General features: G+C 40.1%; 1 protein-coding gene across 2 annotated transcripts in view; it reads left to right on the top strand.

Moving 5' to 3' along the window:
- The window catches only part of mlip (muscular LMNA-interacting protein), a 35,724-nt gene extending 13,230 nt beyond the window's left edge, over nt 1–22,494 (top strand). Inside the window, exons 3-12 of one of the 2 annotated variants that reach the window (XM_008297554.1) lie at nt 3,572–3,709; nt 4,183–5,787; nt 6,544–6,615; nt 7,119–7,196; nt 7,274–7,357; nt 7,471–7,506; nt 9,992–10,036; nt 11,834–11,896; nt 12,020–12,145; nt 21,120–22,494. In XM_008297554.1, coding sequence (XP_008295776.1) covers nt 3,572–3,709; nt 4,183–5,787; nt 6,544–6,615; nt 7,119–7,196; nt 7,274–7,357; nt 7,471–7,506; nt 9,992–10,036; nt 11,834–11,896; nt 12,020–12,145; nt 21,120–21,341 — 2,469 coding nt within the window. In that variant the 3' untranslated portion in view covers nt 21,342–22,494. Of the gene's footprint in view, nt 1–3,571; nt 3,710–4,182; nt 5,788–6,543; nt 6,616–7,118; nt 7,197–7,273; nt 7,358–7,470; nt 7,507–9,988; nt 10,037–11,833; nt 11,897–12,019; nt 12,146–21,119 lie in introns of both variants that reach the window. The other variant, XM_008297553.1, reaches the window with a different exon arrangement.
- The last annotated feature ends 1,799 nt before the right edge of the window (nt 22,495–24,293 follow it).

The raw sequence follows: 24,293 nt of genomic DNA, 5'->3' as shown, positions 1-24,293 counted from the left end.
CAAACTAAAATGTTTCTAAATGAATGTTTTGAAATATCCTTTAATTAAACCCTATGGTTGACATTTTCATTTTCCAAGTATTTCAAGGGTTAATCCTTTTGACACAACTCCAAAAAAGGTCTTTCCTTCTTGCATTCAGTGTGATAAGATCTGAACATTTTAGAATGTGTGGGTTCGAATGCTGCCAGAGTGTGAGGTATGTTGATAAAGTCTCACAAAACGTGTTCAGCCAGGTTTATTCTATTTGCCAGAATCAGAAACACTCCAACACAAAATCACTGTCTGTGAGTTTTATCTCATTCGATCACACTAAACTGACACCAGTGTCTCCTCCAGTTCACTCATGCGGAGCCAACTCGTGACTCACTGTTGATTTTCTCCTTCTCACAGCTCCTCTTTATGACGCAAACTCTCTCACATGTTATCAGGTATTATCCTGTTAATTGTGTGTAAGGAGAGAAAAAATTGGTTTGACAGTAATCCAAAATATAGTTAACAGCTGTTTGCAGCTTGGACTGAGTGACATCTTGTTGCATTTACACATGACAGATTGGCAGTAGTCCCTGAGGTGAGAGTGTTTCTATATTGGCATGCTGATGAACAGAATGTAAAGGATCACCTTCGACAGCTCAACACATGATTCAGAGCATCCCACACATCTCTCTTTTCAACGGAAAGACACGTGTCGGTGTATTAAACTGGCTCATATGGCGTCACACAGTCGTTAACAGTTTGTGTTTTATTTGAAATATGAGGTTAAACAACACAATACTGAGCTTCACTGCCTAATTAATACATCCTTACATGTTAGTTTGTATTCCTACTTGGCCTGTTTTGCATCAGAAAATGCCTTCAACTGTCTAAATATATTTATGCTAATTTGTCAAGAACCGGTATTAAGATAAAAAAGCACATTCATCCATTCAGTAGCTACAGTTGAAACCAAAAGTGTACATACACTGTACAAAAACACATAACCTTTTTTTTTCTTCTTCTTTTATCTGACACAAAATGCTACTAAACTTTTCCCATTTTAGGTCAGTTAGGATTAGCAAAATTATTTATATTTGCTAAATGCCACAATTTTTTTTTTTTTAGAGATTTTTAAAATTCAGTCAGAAGTTTCCATACATTTCCTTAGTATTTGGTAGCATTGCCTTTAAACTGTATGACTTGGGTCAAACGTTCACAGTTTGGATGGTGTTCTCAGGCTTGTAAGCTTCCCCCTTCTTCCTCCAAATGTAACAATGGTCATTATGACCAAATAGTTCAATTTCAGTTTCATCAGACCAAAATACATCCATTAACTCAAATGTTGTCAGTTAAGCTCTCAAAGCCATGATGTTGGTTTGATTTGACATAATGTGGCTAAACAACACAATATTGAGCTTCACTGCATAATTACCACCTCATTACACAAAAGTTTCACATGTAAATATTCTTCATGAAACATTAAAAAGTCAAAGGAACACACATAGCCTCATGTAAATTAAGGCTAGAAACTGTATTTAAATTATTAAAATTACTCTTCTTCTTGTTTTCTGTTGTTTCACATTATTTTTTTGGTGTCCCAGCTGCCACAATGTGTTTTTGCAGTTTATTTTTTTTTTTTTTTTTTACAGTGTTGCCTACCACTTTGCCACTTGTTGCACAACCAGAATAAACAAGTGTATTTATCTTAATTTGTGAAGAACTGGCCTTCAGCCAGAACTGCAGATAGATGTGAATTAGGAGAGTGACCTGATAGCGTGTTTAGGGTGCAGACCTAATGGGAACAAATGCCTTCAAGCAGCGAGCGCCTGCTTTGATTCCCGGCCAGCTTTTAATGCATGCCATTCCCTGGTTCTCTTTGCTCACATTTCCTGTCTCTCTCCACTGTCACAACAAACAAAAATGGTCCTTAAAAACATTTCAAATAAAAATTTGTACTACAAGAATGATATTTTTCCACTCCTGTATGTCTTTACTTTGCATTCTAAACATTGCAAGTCCAAGTAATATTTTAAAATTAATTTATTTATTTTGAATTATTTTCATTTCTGGCAACAGACTTGGATAACGTGGTCCGAGTCATTCTGGTTACCTTAGGACGTAAAACTGCAGTGACTCACTGTCCATTCCTTTTAAGTTCTAAATTTAACTGTGTCACATGGTACATGATAATAATATTGACAAAAGCTGCCATTTCTGTTGAATACAGTCTCTGGAATAGCTGTCATTCTGGCAGCCTTTCATTTCTTTGATTACTGCTCATCTACTAGAAGGCAAAAAAAAGAGCTCCAAGATATTATTTTAATTGGCTCAGATAACTGAAGCTTGTCATTATACTCTGGTGCCATGTGTATTTTTAGAATCATAATTATCGTACATGTGGGAACTCATGTCAGTAATGACGTATGTTAAGAGCGGGTATTCGTTGAAGCTACACGCCTATACTGTCACATATATTGTTCTGGAGTATTGCTCGAACCTGAGTTCGTACCCTCACAATAACCTGCATGCATCTGGATCATGTCTAATTCAATATAATGACACTACTTTTGTTTTCTGATATTTTGAAAAACAACGCTACAAATCATAAAAGAAGATGAAAATTAATTGAAAATTGACTTTATTCTGTTTTTCATTTTCTAAAAGAAAGAACAATTTAAAGTGGAAAAAGATGGTGGATATACATGGAATGAATAATTTACTAATTACCTTTTTAATTTGTGTCCACATCCACTTTGTGAAAACACACCTGCAGTTTAACCAAGTTCAGCCAAAAAGTGCCAGAAGTTTTGCTGGTTATCACTTCTAAGTTGACTGAGGGTGCAGAAAAGTTTTTTTTTTTATGAATCTGATTAAAGCAAATATTTATTTTTGGTGAATTTGTAAATTGAACACATGAAATAGGTTGAATTTGGTAAAATATTGCAATTTTAAACCTAGATTTTAGTTCTAGGATCATGACAAAGTTGGAAATTTGATGATTCTTTCTATTTTTACAGCTTCTAGCTCCAAAAAAAATGTTGTTATTTTGCAATTTTATTCAGACAACATGTCTTTTAAACCTGCTGGCAGGTTTTTGGGCTTATAAGGATTAAAAAGGCTTTAGCTGCTTCCATTATGGAAATATCAGACGCTTTTTGCTATAAGAATATATCTTACTGATACTTCATCTGCGGGATCAAAATAGCAAAAATTGTGTGACCCTAGTTTGGCAGACAAAAATACACAGTTATAAAAAGACAAACTAACTATAGTGAAGATTGGTTACAGCTGGTTTGGATTTATTTAAAAAAAATAAATGTAAATAAAAAAAAAAACTCAGACTGTAACTTCAGCTACTGGAGGCTTAAAGGCTGTGTGTGTTCACAGACCCTGTATCAGTTGTTCAGTTGACACATGCACGGCACCAATGTCAGCCGGACATGTGCGTGTACATGTGAATTATATGTGTGGGGCATGTGGCGTGGTGAAACCAAGCACACCCCACAGCTCAGACGGGCTCACTGAAGTTCACCTCGGGTTTTCTCGGGTTTCACTTGCTCAGTTCCTCCTAAACATTTGCTTCATTTTCTCCTGTCAGAACGCAGCCGTGTCCCATGAGGAGACAACCGGAGGGAGAATGTCGGACGGGGAGATTTTCAAAGCAGAGATAGTCTTTATCAAGGACTCTGTGGAGGGGAAAGTGGGGAACATAATCCAGCGGGAGACAGAAGCTCATGTAAGTACAACAGGAACACTCTAAATGTCATGTGGAAACTGCAGTAAAAGCTTTGTCATTGACATTACAATGTAGATGTGTATGTGTGGAATACTGTCCAGATGTGTATCTATACATGTCAGGGTTAGTTAAAAATATATACTTGACTTTCATTTAAAAAGCATCGTGCCTGTCAAATGTCCAGATTTATTACCTTTCAAATCTGACAGTTTAATTAGAATTTAATAAGAAGATAAAAAGCACACAGCCCAACATGTTCCAAAGTGTCACCCCTATAATGAGATTATTTTTGTACTTTCACGGCCAAATTGATGGAACTCGTTAAAAAAATTAGTTTGCAGATCCATGATTTTTGTCAGTGTGGCTTTTCACAATTTGAAAGAAAAGTAATTTATCCAGAGGTGTGAATTTTCTGATAATACAAAAGTAAAAAGAAAGTTTTTTCTTTCTTTCTTTTTTTCTTTTTTTTTCAGATGAAGCCTCCACCAGCTCCGGTGAGCCTGACTCACACCAGAGCCTCTCCTTTATCTGGCGCTCAGTCTGAAAATACCCCCAACCACGTAGCCGCTGTGACGGCCTCTATGGAAACAGCTGTTGATAAACACAGGGGCATTTCCCAGCGGCGGTGTCACGATACCTCTGGACGCGCTGAGGTTAGCTTGGGTTGCTTTGCAAATAGAAAGTCTGTGTCAGAAGACAGAACAAGCCCCACGAACTCTGCAGATCTGTTCCCCACCCCGGCTTCATCCAGAGAGTCCATCCTCTCGGAGGGCTCGGACAAAGACAAGAGCTGGTCTGCTGCTCAGCTTTCCTCTGTAACCTCTCCTGTTTCTTTCAGCCGCACTGTTTCTCAATGCTCATCTATCCGCTCGGGCGTCTTCTCCCCCGCTGTCGTCCAGATCAAGAGGCACTTTCTGGCTCCTGGCTCTAGTCTGCTCAACATCCCTCAAACCTGTTTCTCGTCCTGCGAGAGCCTGACCTCCTCTGTCTGCTCGCAGACTTCCCCTCCCCGGCACCGGCCTCCTCTCACCCGACTCTCCCTCCTCACTGCCATCCTGAGGAAAGGTCGTCTTCCTGTCCTGTCGCCTGCTCTGCAGAGGCCTTACACCCCCTGCTGGCCTGTTAACCCTGTGACCCTGTCCTTTTGTAACGCATGCTCAGCAGCCTCCAGCGTGGCTTCTATTCCCCTGGAGTTTTCCTCCCTATACTCCTCATCTGCCTCTATAGACAGTCAAAGCCACGTTCACAGGGAAGCGAGTCGGTGCATCACTGCTCCTCCAACGGTGCAGTCGAGGGAGCTCAGTGGAACCTGCCCTCAAACTCAAGTGAAAAGATGCTCGGAGCAAATTCACTCCTGCGGCGTGCCTACATGGGAGCGGGTTGTTTCGCCTCCGCCAGCAAAGAGCAGCACACTACCCCGAGCGCCACTGTTTTGCTCAGACTTCAAATCTGTTTCTCCATCAAAGCATGAAGAAACACACTGTGCAACCTCCAAAAACCTGCCCAACACACACATCTCCGAGTCCCCCAAGCTGAAGCCCAGCAGCAAATTCCTGAAGGGCCATGCAGATAATAACCTTAAAAAACTCATCTCCCCGTCCACTAAGCTTAATAATGAGCCGGAGACCCCTGTGCCCCAGAAATGGAGCCAGCAACCAAATTCATCTCTCTCAAGGCTTCACTCGCTTTCTCAGCAGCTGAGGTCTCCGCCTGTCACTCCTCCTCATCCTCATCAGCCTTCACGTTCCACAACTTTCTCTGCTCGCACTGACACAGCATCACCTCTCCCTGCTTTGCAAAACGTGGGAGGAGGATCGGAGAGGGGCTGCCTCGATTCCAAAAGCGTCCCACCACCGCGGGGTTTTCACAAAGCCAACTGCCTGTCCCCTTCCCGCTATACACCTATCATCTTTTCCGGGTGGCCGTCGCCCACCAGCTCCCCCACGCCTACGCCCTCCCCTGCTCCACCAATCAGAGAGTTCAGCCCGTCCCCGTCTCTGTCCCTGCGTTCCACGCCCTCCCCAAGGCCGGGGAGTGGAATATCAGACTGCAGTGACAGGGAGGGTAAAAAAAGAAAGGTAGCTGCCGTGCTTATCATATGTACGACTTGTTTAAACGGGGCATATTATTTAATATGTTCTCTCTGACATACTGTTCTTCCAGGCAGTGTGGCTAAAAACAGATTTCACTCACCTGATATGAGGACATGAAGCTCTGTCCTCTGTGTGCAACTGTTTTTAGATTTCTGTTTATCTGTTTGTCTCTGCCATCACTCATTCATGCCTTTTAAGCTTGTTGCTTCACAGAGTTATCCAACTCTGATGACTGACGCATCTGAAATGTAGAAAGCAAAGGAGGGAATCTATCATCATAAAATTTGCCCATCAGCTTTTTAAAACTTTGATTTCTAGGCCAAAGCACGTCTGACTTGGAAAACATAGTTTTAGAAAGCTGAAGTTAAGTAACACGGCTCAGGAATTCAATTTATTTCGAGCAAGCCAGGAACTGTAAGTCGATGTGGGACTCAGTCTGTTAGTTTTCTTGCCTGTCAGTGTGGAAAAACCAAACTTGTTGACATTTACAGTCTGTCAAATGAGCTGTGTGTGCAGCAAAGTGATGTACTTTCCGGTGCTGTCAAAGCAGACTTACGCACTTTATCACTGTTCTTACTGCTGGGTGTCTTTAATGTGGCCGCTGTGCATGATTAGGAGCAGCGTGAGATAAGGCATGCCTGATACATCCCCATAGGACATTCTACAAAGTTCATCTTGAGTAAAATTGTATTTAAATTCATTTGCATTCACCGTCTGCTCTTCTCTGTCTATGAACTCCAGACGCACAAGATTAAGTCGAGCTACAAATCGCTTGCTGCGATTCCAACAAACACCCTTCTGCTGGATCAGCAAGTAAGTTCACTTCTTTGACCTTAATCCCACTAAAACATCCTCGTATCCTGTTAAATATCCAGGTATATAGTATGAACCCTAAATGATGCAGGCCATCTTAAAAATGTACGTAACAAGGAGCATTATGTGAATCTGAATAAACTCATATGCTGTGAAGTTTTAATTAAAAAAGTTAAATCCTACGACTCTACCAATCAGGCTTCACGAAGAATAACGTTTCATTTGAACCTGCAAAAATGTGCTAGGCTTGAAAAGAACAATTTATTTCACAAGGCAAGTCAGTTTTAAACCTTATTTAAAGTCAAATCAGGTGAAGCTGACAAGAAAACATGACCTGCTGCTGTGTTATTCACACCGCAGTATGGCAAGGAAGCCCTGTCTGAGAGGAAGGCAGATAAATAGCAGCTGAGAGGAGGAGATGCTGCAGCAGATAGCGAGTTGTCACTCAGAAAAAGCGTTATCTTCGGCAGAGAGTTCAGCGTGTTCTGTCTTTGCGTTCACAGGCGATAGATGAGCAGGTAGAGAGAGAACCGACTCCTTGTAACACGCCGGACGGAGGTGTTGCAGACACTCATATTGAGGTAATAAAGCACAAGCTGATGCGGGTTTTTACTGCACACTTCACTCAGCAGCATGAATAATTTTGTCCTCTCCACAGATGTGCTCACCTGCTCAACTCCGGCAGCAGTCAGAGGAACTGTATGCTGTCATTGATGAGATATTGGCAAATTCCACTCCAGCAGTGAGTTCATATCAGTATTCATATAAAATTTGACACGTGAAATGTTGATTTGCAACATCAGACGTGAGGTTATTTTTGCATCCTAATTGGCTAAATGTTTCCTGTCACTGCAGTCCTCCAGGGCATCGACTCCTAGTGTTGGTCTGCAGGTAAAGTGTATTTCTTTAATATCGTCTAACAAGTGTGCAGAGCTCATACACACTGGATTTTTTTTTCAGTGTTAATGAAATGCAGTTGCTTGCTGTGAGTTAGACAATCAGCACCTCTTGTGTGTGCCACAGTAAAAACATCCATGTGTGCTTCCATCAGGGGTATTTGCCTGTCGACCTGTCTACATGAATGAATGATGAAATGATTACACGCACAGCCAGCCAAGGTTTAGTCCAGCATATAACCCTGCAAAACCACAGCTTGTCCATTTTACACAAATTATTAAAGATAATATAAAGCCTAAAAGAGCCAGACAAGCTGTTTCTGACTTTATGCTCAGCTAAATGGTGTTAAGTCGAGCTATGTATGTAATTGACGGATCTGAAAGTGATCTTTTCATCTAACTCTATTTCTGTATCTATAGACACATGCATGCCTACACAACATTAGTTTGGAATGTTAACCCAAATGCCAGCACATTTGAAGACTATTAAAAAAAAAAAAAAAACAACTCACCATCCATCCATCCATTATCTATACACCACTTAATCCTCACTAGGGTTGTGGGGGGCTGGAGTCTATCCCAGCTGACTTAGAGTGAAGGCAGGGGACACCCTGGACAGGTCACCAGTCTATCGCAGGGCCACACTTAGAGACAGACAACCAAGCACACTCACATTCACACCTACGGACAATTTAGAATCACCAATTAACCTCAACATGTTTTTGGACTGTGTGGGAGGAAGCCGGAGAACCCAGAGAGAACTTGCAAACTCCACGAAGAAAGATCCTGGGTGTCCTCACCGGGACGCGAACCGGTGACCTTCTTGCTGCGAGGCAATGGTGCTAAACACCGATCCACCTTGCAGCCCAACAACTCACCAGAATGACACGATTGAACAAAACCAGAAACTACAACAACTTTGTTCCTCTGGATCTTGAACTAATCATGCGTGATGTGACGTTCCGTCGGAAAACTTCAGCAAAACTAAGCTTAAAATTGTGATACTTGGGGTGCTGCTATAGCTCACCTGGTTGAGCTGGCGTGTCATGTACAGGGCTACAGTCCCGATGTGGAGGTCATGAGTTAGAATCCCTTTCCCATCTCTTCTCCGCTACTTTCCTGTCTCTCTCTCACTGCACTATCAATAAAGGCACAAAGGCGAAAAAATAAATAAAAAAATAAATAAAAAATTGTGATACAAAAAAATTCTATAAAATATCTGCAGTAATCAGATTATGCAAAAAGCAAAAAAAAAAAAACAAGACTCAACAGTCAGAAAAATGATGGGATCACTGGACTGAACAGGTATGAACTCCAGGCTGGTGCTTACACAGAGCGGAGGTGAGATAAGTACAGACAGAAATTAAATATGTGAGCAGTAAAATATGTAGAATTACCATTTTTCCCATCTTGTTTAAAACCTGGGAGCACAAGGAGAACGTTGACTTTATTTGTTTAATTTTGTAAAACAATTGTTAAAGAAAATCTAATTCCTTTTTCTTTCTTGTTAAAGTTTCCTGGCATTGTAACCATGTTATGCTACTTTACGTATAAAAAGTGTGTAAAAAGTGTGAAAATGACAAGAAGTCTGTTCACACTAGACCTGTTGCACACAAACAAATCCAAAGATATTCAAATTTTTGTTATCTGATGCTGCTTTAGTATAGAATTTAGATGCTTCAATAAATAACAAATTACTAATAAATAAAAGAATAAATAATCAGAAATAAATGATGGGTCATTGTTTATGTGTAAAAACATTGTGAAATAATGTCAAGTGTGCCTCTGGATGCTTTGTCATCCTTATTATCGTACATCTCTCATCAACGGCCTGAGGACAGAAAATAAAAGTAATCACCAAAAATGTGAATCATTAAAGTCAGATAAAATAGAAATGTCTAAAATGCAAAAACTGCTGTCGCTTTCAGATCACGGAAGTAAATCCTCTGCGCTGAAACACAAACTGGAAGTGGGATAAAAGTGAATTCTGGCTTTATGATCATCAGCACAAGAAATGAAAAGATATCCTCTCATCATTCATCAAAGGAGAAATCTTCTCGTAGTTTCCAGATAAAAAAAAAAAAAAGTTTGTGAGTTTGAAAAAAAAAAAAAGTTTGTGAGTTTGAGTGTTGACATCAGTGTACGATGAATCAGATTTTCTTCAGGTCCAGACTATAGTGATGAAAAAATGTAGATTTCAATGATTAACCGGGAATAAAAAAAGTAGCTGTTGCACAAAAAGAAAAAAAAAGTAAAGGGTTATTTGGTGTCAGCTTCACTCTTCACAGTCTCCAAAGTTCAGATACATTCAGTGAACCGAGTCGTGTCAACAAAGGGCTTCTTTTCATCTGCTTCTCTGTCAATTTTGCAAAAGTGATGAATCATTTCCAGATGAAAACCTTCCATCCTCCCACCAGATGAGGCTTGTGTTGTTTTGTTTCACTTTGCTCTTTCTTTCTTTCTTTTTTTACTTTCAGCAGAACAACTCGTCATTTCCAAAATCCTTGGGACGTGAAACCAAATATGTGAGTAAGAGTCTGCTAGTTCTGTTGAATTAAAGGTACATATTTTCCCCAGGATTTCACCCCAGTGGGACCAGTGTTACAACCCACTGCTGTCAGTAGTTTATCATCAGACAAATTTAGTCCTACAGGACCGAGCTGTTATGCCACATCAGCATTTCATCATCTGAAGAAAACATGTTCCATCAGGAATTTTATTGCTTCAAAAACACAAAGCAGACGTTGTCTGCTTCAATATAGATTTGCTCTTTTGGGGGGTAAACGCTGCTAACAAACAGAGTTTATGGCGCTTTTAACTCCTACTTCAACAACATTAAAGGAATAGTGAGACGTTTTGGGAATCATCCTTAATATAAGCAGTTTTTATTTGAGTGAGGTGAGAACAGCAGTGCTGCACTCATGAGGTTAACCCTATTCAGGACTTTCATGTTGCCATACGTAGAAGGTCTTGTGGGGTCCACTGGACAACAAAGTATTTGTTGGTGGGCGCCTGAATAGCTCAACTGGATGGATGGGCGACCCATGTACAGGGACTATAGCCTCTGATGCAGCGGCCGCAGCTCGATTCCAGCCAGTGGCTCATTTGCTGCATGTCATTCCCCCACGTTACTCTGTCTATCTTCACTGTCAACTATCATTAAAGGCAGAAAAGCCCCAAAAATATATCTTTAAAAAATATTTGTTGGTATTCATTATATACTTTTATCCTACGTTACATAAATTTTCTGATGAAATGACACATTTTTGGTTCCAAATTTTGTCCTGTAAAAGTCCTGAATAGGGTTAAGCTCATAAAAAAAGACTGGAAACAGGGAAAACAGCTTGGCTCGTTCAGTGTGTCTGCACCAAAGAGCACCTGTAAAGCTGCACAGTATCTTCTGTTTAAAGATGTGGTCAGTTAAAAAGTGAAATTAATTTTTGCCTTGAGTTATTTGCATAAATTTAAGCCCTTGATTGTTTTTCCTCGAACACGTTCTCCTCCAGGCTGTCTCCTTATTGCTCTTGTCTGTGCATGGTTTTCAAGTAGATTTATAAAGCATAGGGTTAAAAATACTTGGTAGTGCCTTTGGGTCTCACTGGTCTTTTACATTGACTTTCGTACTGCTTCTAAAACTCACAAACACGCAGAAATACATACGCAGCTATGTAAAAACAGCAATTTGTGGGTTTATGGGTGTTGTGTTTTGAAATTTTCTCATACCAATCTACAGTTTCTCCACCATAACCGGATTCCAGACAGTCACTGGAATCGCAAATTACAGCCCAGCTCCAAGTCGATGCCTAACCCTCAGACATGAGACTTAATTTTCATGTACATTAAGAAAAGTCAGTTTTTCTGAACTTAATTTACATCTGAATTTGATTCACTAACAAGACTGCACAACAGTATTGCCAATCAGCACTGGCATTTTTTGTTTTTATTTTTATATTTTAAAATTTTTGTAAAACTTTTTGAGCCAGGTAGAAGATACTATTATGTCAGGCTGCATCCTTTTTTGAATATTCATTGTGGATAAGTTAACTGAATTTGAGTACATCAGATCAGAGGGCAGATGTTTTTGCACATCTGGCATCTTAGAATAATAACAGCAAATTATTATTTCCACTTCATTCCACATTTAGCCGCTATCATTTTTTAACTAATTGCAAATGTCACAGCAAGTGTCATCAGTGGTTCAGGTGCTTTGAGGTACATTTCTTGCCTTTACATAAAGCCTGCAGTATATAAAGTGCTTTCTTTTATTAGCATTTCCATTAACTGTGTTCATTTTTTTTCTTCCCTCCCTCTTGTTTATTCAGGCGTCATTATGCAGCCTGCACCCTTCTGCCGGCGTGGAAAGAAAACTGATGGATTCTAAAAAGGTACACATTTGATCAACTTATTACCCTGCTGCCGTTTTTATAACACCAATCATATAAAGAGTCTTGGAAAAGTTACTTAAGAAACTTCTCATCTGCTGTCAAACTCTGAAACTTCGCACCCAGACGAAACCCGGGGTCATTCGCCCGATGACGGCCATTCCAACACTGACAGTGGAGGAAGAAGAAGAGTTTCGTTCCAACCCCTTCAGGCAGTTTGCTGTCAAGCAGACCTTAAATGGCAAGAAGAAGGTAGGACGATGACATTTGATCATATTTTTTTGCTTTATTTTAAGCGATAGCAAGATATCAAAGTCTGTTTTTGTGTCACTAACTCTCATCCTCGTGGGCTTGAAATGTGTCTCATGAAAAAAGAGACGTGTCTCATGAATTTCATGACAGTTGGAATGAACTCTAGAGGCAGAAAAAAAACTTCCAATGAAAACTTCTCAAACTACAACCCACTCTCCATCCATAACCTTGGTGTTTTGTAAATTTAGTTTTGGCACAATTTTGCAAAATGAAGTAAAATGTTGTTGATCTACACCACAGCATAAATGCTTTTAATTTACTACATTGGGAAATCAATTTAAATGTAAATGAAGAAAAAGTTTGAGTGGAGGTTTGATTCATTCTCAAATTTGTAAGCACATAGTTTAGCAAATTTAACAATTTGCCTCTATGCACCTATTTATTTCAAGCCACCGCAACAATGCTGTTATTTTAGAGTTACAGACTGAAATGAATCGGATTCCCAGTGCAGCACATCAAGACTTGCAGCTGTGTAAAATAGTTGGTGTGGACCAACTTGTTAAACATCACTTCACTGGTTTTGGTGGAAAGTGAGTCAAAAAGTTGGACACTTTGCAGCAGCGAGTCATTTTACCCTCTCTTCTCCTCTACTTCCAATTTCCATCCCATCCCCTCTCTAATCAGCCAACCTTGTCAAATTCTCTGAGAGGATGATTTCTTTTTTCCGCACAACCCGCTGAGCTTCTGGCTTGTTTCCAAACCTCATCTTGTCAAACAACTCCACTCACCATCATGCGGCAAACCTCGGAATCGGTCTATTCTTGTATAAGGAATTTGCTGTTTGAGGGTAACGTGTTTAAAATAACAGTAAAGCAGCATAAGAAAACCTAACTCCTCGTGTTGTGTGCACTCTGCTCACCTGCAGTTAATCTAACACGAATTAAACTCCAGAATAGATGAGTGTGCAGCAGTTTATAAGTTAAAATATGTCATGAGCAGCAGTAACAGGAGGTAAAATACGCACATTTATTACTACAGAAAAAGATACATAAGACTAAAGGTACATAACAAACCACGTGTGATTTATTTAAGGACAACCAGAAAGTTATAATCCTACATTTGTTCTAGCTTTTATAGGTTTTAGCAGTGATAAATGGTTTCAAAAGGTTTTCAGATGTTTATTGGGTTAATGTCAGCTTTCTTCAGCTTCTAGCAAAAAATAAATAAAAAACTTATATTCAGTATCATTTACATATGTTGGCAAGGGCCCAGAAAATACCTGGAAATCATTAGTCAACTACAAACACGATAAATATGAAAATAATCCAAGGTTTAAGTCCATGTCCTTTTGATCTGATCTCTAAAACTACATCTGTGTGTGTCAAAGTTACATGTTTAGAATATTTCCCCCCATGAAAAGAATCCCTTCCGGCCTTAAAATGGCTCAGATGTAACTCAAAGCTGTTGCTGCCCTTGAGAATACGGTGACCTAGTCCCTGCTTTTCTCTCCACTCGCAGCTCAATCTCAGCAACTCACCACGACTCTGCTCAAACACTGTGAAACTACTCTGCTCTGCACAATAGCAAGCTATAATACTGGAGGATTTCAGCCACATAAGTTGTAGTCATTCTGAAAAAGATCAGTGATACACAAAGCTCCACCCCGCAAGATGACAGGACTGTTTCCTTGGGTTTGTTCTGCATGAAAGTATTCCGCTCATATCATTAAAAACAACAACAACAACAACAACAACAACAACATATGTACATGTTCACAAGGTAGAAAACTGGATTTTCCCCAGAGAGAGTGTTTAAGCTCCTTGTGTAATACTGCACAACAGTCTGGACCTTGTAAAATGTCAAGGTCAACATGTCAACACTTCATCATGTTAGTGAATACATGCTTTCAGCAGTGTTCTGCAGCAGAGAGGTTTTTAACATCAATAATCATGACGTGTTAGACACTAAACTGTTTTCCATGTGAGGGGAAGGCGTTTACTTCCAGGAAGAGAAACAGTGGCACCACATTTCTGAGACGGAAAACACTGGTAGACTACATAGAGAATATCCAGCAGAATATACAGTAATATGCAGAGTGTTTGGAACCACGGGGCACTAGCTGCAACATTTATATTCAGAGTTTAATACAATCTGCTCCTCATCACAGCTCAGTTGGTCGGCTCTACATGGATTAATTACCTGTTGTCACTTAATCTCAGATCTTTGAGTCATGGCAGTGGGGTAATCCTTAATTAATGTGAGCTCATTCAAATTAAATTTAATGCTGAAGTTGTTGGTGCAGAATTAAATACTGGATCAAGCCAACTAACATCGTTTGTAAAAGTTTGTGTGATTTGATATTTAATTACTGGAATTGTTTAACATTTTGAGTGCTAACACCGTTAGGTCGGTACAGTGCAGGTGAAGCTACAGCTGTATGACAGTTACCTTCATAGAAACTGGAAACAGAGGAAGAAAAAACAAGCCTTTATTTAGCTGCCTTTTCAAAAATGTGCCTATCAACACCTCCGACTCTCACAAAATAACACGTTCTACCTGGTTATATTGGTACAAAAGCTAAAGTATAAAATTAACTCGCTGCACTCATAACATCCACAACATTTGCTTCTGACAAGTTATTTTTATGGCATGTGTTTGTGAAAAATTGTAGATTTGCTTTTGTAAAGTTGCAAAAACAACAAGCAGCTGTGTTAATCGCAGCTTGTTGCAATACAATAGTTGTGGTCATTTGTTGTGGCTATTTTGTGGCTCTGACACAAGAAGATGATGTCTCCAATCTTGCTTCCTCCTACAATGCTATGATTAAATAATTCATTTTGAGTATTTAAAGGCAACATGTAGTATTTCCACACTCAGAACGGAGATGCTCCGATGAAACACAAACAAAGAGCACATTAATGTAAATAGGGTGTGAATTTATTTGGACGCAGTCTGTCTAATTACTGACTGCGTAGAAAATGGTGTTATTCTTGTAAAGATCATAAAGTAATGTTCCCTTGCTAAACTTCAAAAACCTTTAATCACAGCAGGTGAAGTGTTTTTAAAAGCTCAGCAGTATAATCGATGTCTTCTTTCAAAACAAAACTTTATTTTCGTTCCAAAATGAAATCATGTTGCAGTGCCCAACATGAAAATAACTGCATGAGAAGAAATTCATTAATAATTAAGATCGTTAACAAGAAACATGGGCATTGATGACGTTTATGTAAGAGTTACTCTGTGTAAGCGCTGCTCCTGCCCGTCTAAACGAGCAACTTTCAGGTGAACTGAGGGTCATTCAGTAAAAAAAACAAAAAATCTTTTTACTACTGCAAAAACACATACATAATACATTAGAAATAAGCAGAAAATGTGAAACCATGTCAAAACTTCAGTTAATTTTCTGTGAAGACCTTCCCTTGCAGACCTTGGTTAGACTTTTTCTTCTCTTTTTGCGTCAAACCATTCAACCCTGAGACTAGTTGCTAACATACCTTCACATGTGAATCATAGAAATAAGATGAGATGAGATGAGATAAGATAAGGTAAGCCTTGATTTATCTCACAGTGGAGAAATTCAGTGTTGTCAGCAGCAGTACACACAGAGATACACACATACTGGACGGAAATTTTTGACACATTAAGTATAAAAATACACATATAAAAAGAATAGTGAAAGCACAGAACATAAAAATACACATGAAAAAACCAGTGAAAACCAGTTGTAAAAATAATAAACAGTGCAAATGCAAATATATACATACATGCATACGTACATGTCGTGAAATAGTGCAAATAACCAGTGTAATATAAGTGAACATGTCTAAATATGAATATGAGTGTTGTTTGTTTACATATTAAAAGGGGGATATTGCACATTGTTGGGCTACTGGGAGCATAGCTGGTTGACAGGAGAAAGGACCTGCGGTACCTCTCTTTGGTACAGCGTGGGTGAAGAAGTCTGGCACTGGTGAAGCTGTCCAGGGCTCTTACAGTCCAGTGTAGGGGGTGGGAGGTATTGTCCATGACTGATGATGTCATCATCCTCCTGTCACCCACCACCTCCACAGGATCGAGACTGCAGCTCAGGACAGAGCCGGCCTTCTTCACCAGTTTATTCAGACTCTTCCTCTCAGTAGCTGTGATGCTGTTGCTCCAGCAAACCACACCATAAAAAATGACTGATGTCACCGCCGAGTTGTAAAAAGCACACCGAAGGACTCTGCTCTGGCCTTTTTTGTACAGAGCCTGAATGTTTTTTTGTTCAGATGAACACCCAGGTACTTGTAAAAGTCCAATATCTCAATGTTCATTCCCTGGATGTTCATCTGAGAAGGACGGGTGATTTTGTGTTGGCGAAAGTCAACTTCCAGCTCTTTGGTTTTTCCAGCATTAATTTAGAGGCAGTTTTGCTCGCACCAGGCCACAAAGTTCTGGTTTAGTTCTCGGTACTCCTTCTCGTCTCCGTAGTGAATGAGACAGATGATGGCAGAGTCATCCGAGAACTTTTGCAGGTGGCAGTTTGCTGTGTAGTGGGTGAAGTCGGTCAGGTAGATGGTGAACAGGAGAGGAGCCAGAACAGTCCCTTGAGGTGCCCCCGTGCTGCAGACCACCGTCTCAGACACACACAAACTGTCCTGTTGGTCAGGAAGTCCAAGAGCCATGATGTCAGCTGGCTGCACACTCCCGTGTTGTTCAGTCAGGAGTTTTGGCTGGATGGTGTTGAAAGCACTGGTGAAGTCATCAAACCTGATTCTCACGGTGCTTCCAGGCCTCTCCAGGTGAGACAGGAATCTCTGCACGATGAAGATGATGGCGTCCTCAACCCCAGCGCTTGGCTGGTGAGCAAACTGCAGTGGATCTGCAGATGAGCTCACCAGGGAGCACAGGTGTTGGAGGACCAGCCTCTCCAGGGTCTTTGCCAGGTGGGATGTCAGGGCCACTGGTTGGTAGTGATTGAAGTCACAATGCAGAGACGACTTGGGCACCGTATCACGCAGGATGTCTTCCACAGCAATGGCACCTTTTGCAGGCTCAGGCATGTGAGGTTGATGACCTAGAGTAACTTACCTTCACATTTTGTAAAATTGTTCTGACTGTCAAATATGAACCAGAAATTACATGAGTCTTTGAAAATGGCAACAGCAGTAACATTTAAAATATTTACTTGTAGATGGCTAAGTAAATATATAGATGATTTCCAAACCAGAATCCCGAATACCCAACTAAATCATCAAGGAGTTTTGAAAGCAGCTTAAGAAAACATTGCTTGAGAAATCTTGCAGTCAGAAGCTGATCAGCTCACACCGTGATTCTCTAACAAAGCATTGAGGAATCAATGCAATCTGCATATGTGACTGCCCACACACATGCTGCTGTACATTCTTTTTATTTACACTGATTTCTCCCCTTGATTGCCCCTGCATTTTCCCTGATTTGCAGATTTCTTTCTTAATCTTAATTGTGCCAGCGTCTCAGGCCTCAGATGGCGTCACAGCGTATGTATATTTCATATCTGACTCATCTGACTTTAGTTTCCTGTAGAGCCGCTTCACTACGCTCCCTGATGGATGATTTCTTGCTTTGATTTAGCTGGGGCATATTTCAAGTGCCAAATATAAGAATATTCACAGAATATTCTAATCTATTCTCCTGCTTTTCAATTTCTTGAACCCATCACAGCTCAACAAGTCTGAATTACATTCACATAATTATGCTCACATTTAAATTTCAGTCACTTCGCTGAAACAAGGGTGACTTCAGAGTCACAGTCTTACATCTCTGTTAGCACAACAGGCAGACTGACAATTCAAAAGATGTGACTGTGTATCTCTTGGTAGTGTGTTGCATTTGTAGAGAAGTACTAAAGGAATTAAGAGTCACTGTGAGTACTATTTGACAAGAGAACTGTTGAAAGCGGGGAAGGGAATCGAATGAGATGGCCAAAAGCTCAGTCAATTAGTCTGGGGGAAACAGAAAAAGCAAAAGCTCCTGTCAGCCTCAATGACACAAATTGTAATTAGGAAACTAGAATTACCACTTCATGCTTGTGTGCCTCGATCCTAGAAATCCCAAGAGCGGTTCCTGGAAGAAAAGCTGCAATTCAATCTGAATAGTTGTATAGTTCTAGTTGCAGTTTGAAAGCGAGATGATAATGCTTAGTGAATTTATCCAAAGTGATATTGCGTTAGTGGGCAAATGTGGTCTATATGAAGATTTCACTTCAACTCATTTAGCATTTCAAAGGAAATATCCAAACTAGATAGAGTGTATGCTGCCAAAAAGAAGTTGACAGGACATCATAGTGGGAGCAGTTGTATATGTTCATGTAAAATAAGTGCATTAAACAGTAGCTTTGCCTCGCCAGTAAAGATAAAAGGTGTCCTCTGCCCCTCCAGTATTATTATTATAAGCTGTGCAATGTGCTTCTTCTCTGCTACAACAGGTTATGTCAGTCTCACAAGAAGGATGCAAGTTATCTGTATCAGCTCTGTGGGTGTGATCCCTGCTCGGATTAGAGCCTCTGTTATTGCTCCCTAAATCTTTTTATCTTTTTGTTGTGAGTAGGCATTAATTTGTCTGAATGGGAACTTCCAATCCCTGTTGTTACTGAAAGAAATTTCCCTTTTCGAATCTGAACGACCTTTTGCTGGTGTAATGTTCACTGGGACCAAGATGCCACCTTCGTCTATGTCAGTTCAAACTCAGACAATATATTGTATGATTGTATGCTTCCGCTAACTCAAGTTGTAGTGTACAGTGGTATTCGTCCAGACAACTAATATTTGCAGTGAAAGTTTTGAAATTTATTTGTTGTGTGTTCAAGTTAATAGAAAAAAAGCGATAAATTCTTAATATGTATTCACTTGCTTGACTAGTAAAACTAATCCTGACAGAGCACACAGTTGTAGCCATGACACATGGATTTTGCTGCAAAGATGCTGCAAAATCTGAAAAATGGATGCATCGGATGCATCTAAACCTGGCAGCACAGAAGATCTATACAAGCACCGCAATCCAAGATGCCTATTGAGAATTCAAGCAATGTGAAACAAGGTCACAACTCCCCTTCTGTTACTGAGTTATGATGCTAAATCGCAGTGAGAGAAGTGTCTCCACTGAGTCAGAGCACTCAGAGCAGAGACTTGCATGTTTCTGCTCGTCAAAGCTAATGTAAATCAGGAGAAGTTAATGTGTCAGAGAGATGGGGGAACATGTTTTGTTGCACACGACAAGACGGTTACAGCCCATGGATGTATTTCAGGCAGTAAAATTACTTTTTACAGTGAGTGCAGTTTCCAGTGATTCAGGTCTGATTGGTGCAGAATGAAAACCGCAGAGAGTTCAGAAGCTTCAGTTTGTGCGTCTTTCGTCAGCAGAGGTGGACTCACGCAGAGTTCTGCAACATCACAAAGCAAGTTTCACATCTTATGCTTCTTTTATTTCTCTCTCGTATCGTGGGCTATCTGTTCTTTTAACATACAGCATGTCATGTTGATGGAACTGGACGCATCATCAGTGATGTTTCCTGGGGTCTTCGTGTGTTCGTGGTCTTTTAACATTACACACCCTCATACAGGCGACCCAGCTGGGGTAGATGAAACCCCCTGCTTGTGTCAAGGCATACACACCACCCTTGAGAATCTATTATGTGACATGTTGAAATGTCTGCAAAGATACAGCTAATAATGTGATTCAGACAGATCTGAAACATGTCAGACTAATGTCTGGAACAGTACTGTTGTTCAAGCTTCACTGGAGGTAATTCGGGATCTTGCAGGAACATGAATATACTCACTGAAGTCCTGTTTGCTGCCCACAGTTGGCTGTGTGTCAGATTGATTTCCGAATAAATATCTGCAGTATCACACAGCAGCATAAATAAAGATAACTTTTTCTTTATGAAAACAGGATCGGACCCTAAATTATGTTCTCTGTTTTTCAGCTGTTAAACACAAATTTCTGGTTTATATTCATTTTTAAGCTTCTCCGCACAAATCCTGACCTCAATCAGAGCAGTCAGACCATTTTTTAAATAAAAATATGTCCATCATTGTGCATAAAAATACACATCAGTGTTGTAGTTGTGTGTGATGTTACTTGGGTCCCCTCCAGTGTCTGACTGAAGATTGTGCACTCATCTGTCGGCCTTGGTGCATAAAATGTGAACCATCGTGTTGGTTGTCAACACGCAACAAAACAAAAGATGAGAAAACTCAACACTGTGTTCCATCGATTGATTGTATTCAGTGTCCTGATCCTCCTTCATCCTGCTGTTGACTTGTGAATCAGAGTGGTTTCCTCTGTTAAACACCAACCAGGGACATCTATTCCAACCATCACAAACAGTAAATGTGTCCTTGTGTTCACCCTGCTGCCACTTCCTGCTGCTAAATACTGCACCTCCAGATAAGAAGCACTGAATCCAGGAAGGAGGAATTGGTTATGTTATTAGGGAAAGAGGATTAGTTCCCTTTTTCTTTCATTGGACAGTGTGCTGAGTCCTGGGAGCTTTTTTTGACGGTGAGGTGACGTAAAATACAATTTTGGAATGAAAACCTAGAGTTGTCAAACATAGATATTATTATTATTTCATTTAAAGAAAGTAGGTTCTCACAAAAGAACAAACTGTAATAATAAATGTTGATAAATGCTATATACATGGTAATGCATGCAGGGCTCAGCAGCATATTTCATTGTGACTTGTGGATTCAAATTTTCAGATTTAGTACACATAAAGCCTGGAGTCACCATTCCAGAAAAATCACTCAATTTTCATCAAACTCACAATGAATATTCATGTCAGTATAAAGCCCCAGTGAAATTTCAAGCAACTCCGTGGTGGGTTTCAATGAATCTAAATGGGAAATCTAAACTGAAACCAACAACCGAAAACTGAAATTACACAGTCCTGGTTGATTTGTCCCCTGGCCTTGCATTAACTTGGAATTCACTCTGCTCTTCTCTATTTCAGGTGGAAAATACGCATCGTGAACCGACAGGGATAAATTGGCACACAGGGCTGAAAAGCAAAACATTAAGTGAGGAGAGGAAGCCTGACAGAAGAAATCCTTTCTCCATATGCGACCTGCAGATTACCGAGCCTGAAGAACAGATCAGCCACCTTGGGAAAGATGCTTTGACATCTTTCAGTCCCACTGAGAGGCATATGCAAGCTTTTGAAACTCACATTTAAATGCTTTTTTCCTCAGTGAACAATTATCTGCTTAGACACATTCAGTACTCAAGACAATCCCCGCTGATGGAGAAATGACAAGTTGATTGCACCTCATCAGCATGAATCCCCTTATGGTTGTTTACAGGATTTGACAGCGAGGTTTTAAAGTGTCGCAAAGAGATGACAGAACTGCGGGCAACTGACCGTTTGCTAGTGTCCGACCAATTTTGTTTGTCAAGCTTACAATGGCAGATCAACCACTCCAAGTACATTGTAATTTTTAGAACAGTGGGTCTTTAATTTCAGACCGAGGTGGACAAAAGCAGCCTTTTTATTCTTTCCTGCTCCAGATAATGACATTAATTGTACTTTTGTCTGTTGGTCAAAAACATCGTCTTTGGCTGACCTTTAAGTGTTTTCTGCTGATTCAGTCCCTGTAAAAGAATTTTAAATATGCGCTTGATGGCTACATACATGATAAGTAAACTAAAATAAAAGACAGAGGCTGTTTGTCTCTTCAATATGAGGGGAAAAAAGCACATTTTAAAGGCTCTTAGTGCTGCATCGGGTTGTATTCACTAACAACGGCAAATAAAGTTGTGTAGAGAATGAGAAAGAGAAGACATCTTTGAAACTATTTGACCTGATTTAAGCTTCTAATAGAGTATACTGGCAGCCTAAAGCTGCACATCCTCATCAGGAACTGATGCAGGATACATGTAAATAAGGAAACAACATTGTTTTTGTATTGTAGAGTAGATCAGAGTAAACGTGGACAACACAGATAAATCAGTTAGCTTCATGCCCTAAACTTTGACCTGTACCTGACATTATTCTACAAACTTCATTACCTTTGCTAAAGCATCACAGATTCCAAAGCTTGACAGATCTGTTGTAGCTGGACAAGCAAATGGTCAGTTGCTGAAAAACAACCAAATCCAAAGAGATATAGTTCCACTGTGATACGGCCCTGATCTTTTTTTTAAAGTTAAAAATCATTTAGATTTTTCTTACAGTCGGTTAAATTCACAAAAAGCGATCATGGTCATTACAGTACAACATTAAATTCATGCAAATTATGTGATGCACTGTAAAGAAGAAACAGTTTTACTTTCATTCAAGGAATTGAAGAAAAACTGCAATGTAGAATAAAGGATGTGCCTGTCCAATCCTGTGCTGTGAGTCTGATGTCCTTCAACCATTTACATATCAATCAAAACAGACTCATGATATGAAAGTTTGTTTGAAATAAAATCACAAATACGATCTTTTAAAGAGAATCTAGCAAGCATTTGAATTTCTAAAGCATAAATGTCATCTTATCCATTTCTCTCTTCAATGTCCTATGCCTGATTTGACATCCTTAAAGAAAAGTCTACACTTCAACCGGAAAGGAGGCTCTTGGAGGCATTAAAATAGTTCAGATGATTGCTGCTCTCACAGTGTCTTGTACCTGCTGTGGACCTCACAGCACAAGAGCTAAGCAGCAAGTGTGTACCCACAATCAAATCAAGAATGTTGGAGCAGCTGTATAAAAATATCTTGAACAGTACGTTATTTTCAGCACAGTCTATGTTACAGGGAAGCAGCATGAAAGCAGCTGTTTTTAGTTCAGTCAAGTTGAGTTATTGCTCACAGTAGGCAAAACTGCAAAGAAAACATGGCCTGTGGGTGTTGTTAAATCTGCGAAACAAGTAAAATCAAAAGAGGGATAATAGTGTTTCAATTTGCTAAATAAATTGCAACACAAAACAACTGGGGCTGCAAGGTGGCTCGGTGGTTAGCACCGTTGCCTCGCAGCAAGAAGGTTGCCGGTTCGTGTCCCGGTGAGGACACCCGGGAACTTTCTGTGTGGAGTTTGCATGTTCTCCTCGTGCAGGTTCTCTCCGGGTTCTCAGGCTTCCAGAAACATGTTGAGGTTAATTGGTGATTCTAAATTGTCCGTAGGTGTGAATGTGAGTGTGCTTGATTGTCTGTCTCTAAGTGTAGCCCTGTGATAGACTGGTGACCTGTCCAGGCTGTCCCCTGCCTTCACCCTAAGTCAGCTGGGATAGACTCCAGCCCCCCCGCGACCCCAGTGAGGATTAAGCGGTGTATAGATAATGGATAATAACATAATATATGAACCCCCGCCTCAGACTAAATACACATACAGCAACACCGCTGCTCTCACAAGGACAGAAGAAAAGAAATCGAGGATGTTCAAACCAGGAAATGAGATGTGGGGAGAGTTAAGAGTTGTTCACATAAGGCCACAGGGTGCTGCAACACAGCAGCTTACAATGCTTTGTTATTTCACACTTACGTTTTATTTACAAGGAAAAGACAATCATAAACATGTCAGCCACATTTAACACACGGATAAAACGATTCAGGATTTCTTGACTGATTTAAAAGAGTTTGATCCTTTTGGCATCAGAAGTTTTAGACTGAATCAAGACCAGATGGATGATTGATGGATCATAGACACTGCTTATCTCCAGTGTACAAATACAAGATCAACAGGGTTGTGGTGAACGCTGCAAGCAACAGATCTTAATTAATGGTCGGGTTATTGATCATATTTATACAAAAATAAAGAATTTTAAATCCGTCTCCATTCCAACCAGCCACACCGAGCTTGTCAGTTTGAGAGGGAACATGAAGCTGCCTCAGGCTCTGCAAAAGGTCATTTTTCGCATTAAAATTTGCAACATGAACCTAGAACATGACCTGCTACTAGTATACAGATACGCATGGCCTGCCAGTAACAACTTTGCACCATGATTAGACGTCCATCTACCCATTAGTTAGACTTGCTTAAGGCCTAATTTAGAAAATGGCATCAAATCCCTGAAGTCAGACAGAGAGATACTTCTCCACCCACATCCACTTTACTGGGCCAGGTACTGCAAGATAAGAAATGCAGCCTCTAAAATAAACAAGTGTACAAAGAGACTTCTGTGTCTTACCAGCAAAAGCTTAAAGAGG

This window comes from Stegastes partitus, unplaced genomic scaffold (assembly GCF_000690725.1).
Source record: "Stegastes partitus isolate 25-593 unplaced genomic scaffold, Stegastes_partitus-1.0.2 Scaffold1229, whole genome shotgun sequence".
In the NCBI taxonomy this organism is placed as follows: Eukaryota; Metazoa; Chordata; class Actinopteri; family Pomacentridae; genus Stegastes; species Stegastes partitus.
Note: the sequence above shows the minus strand (reverse complement) of the source record. Positions and strands in the feature narration are given on the sequence as shown.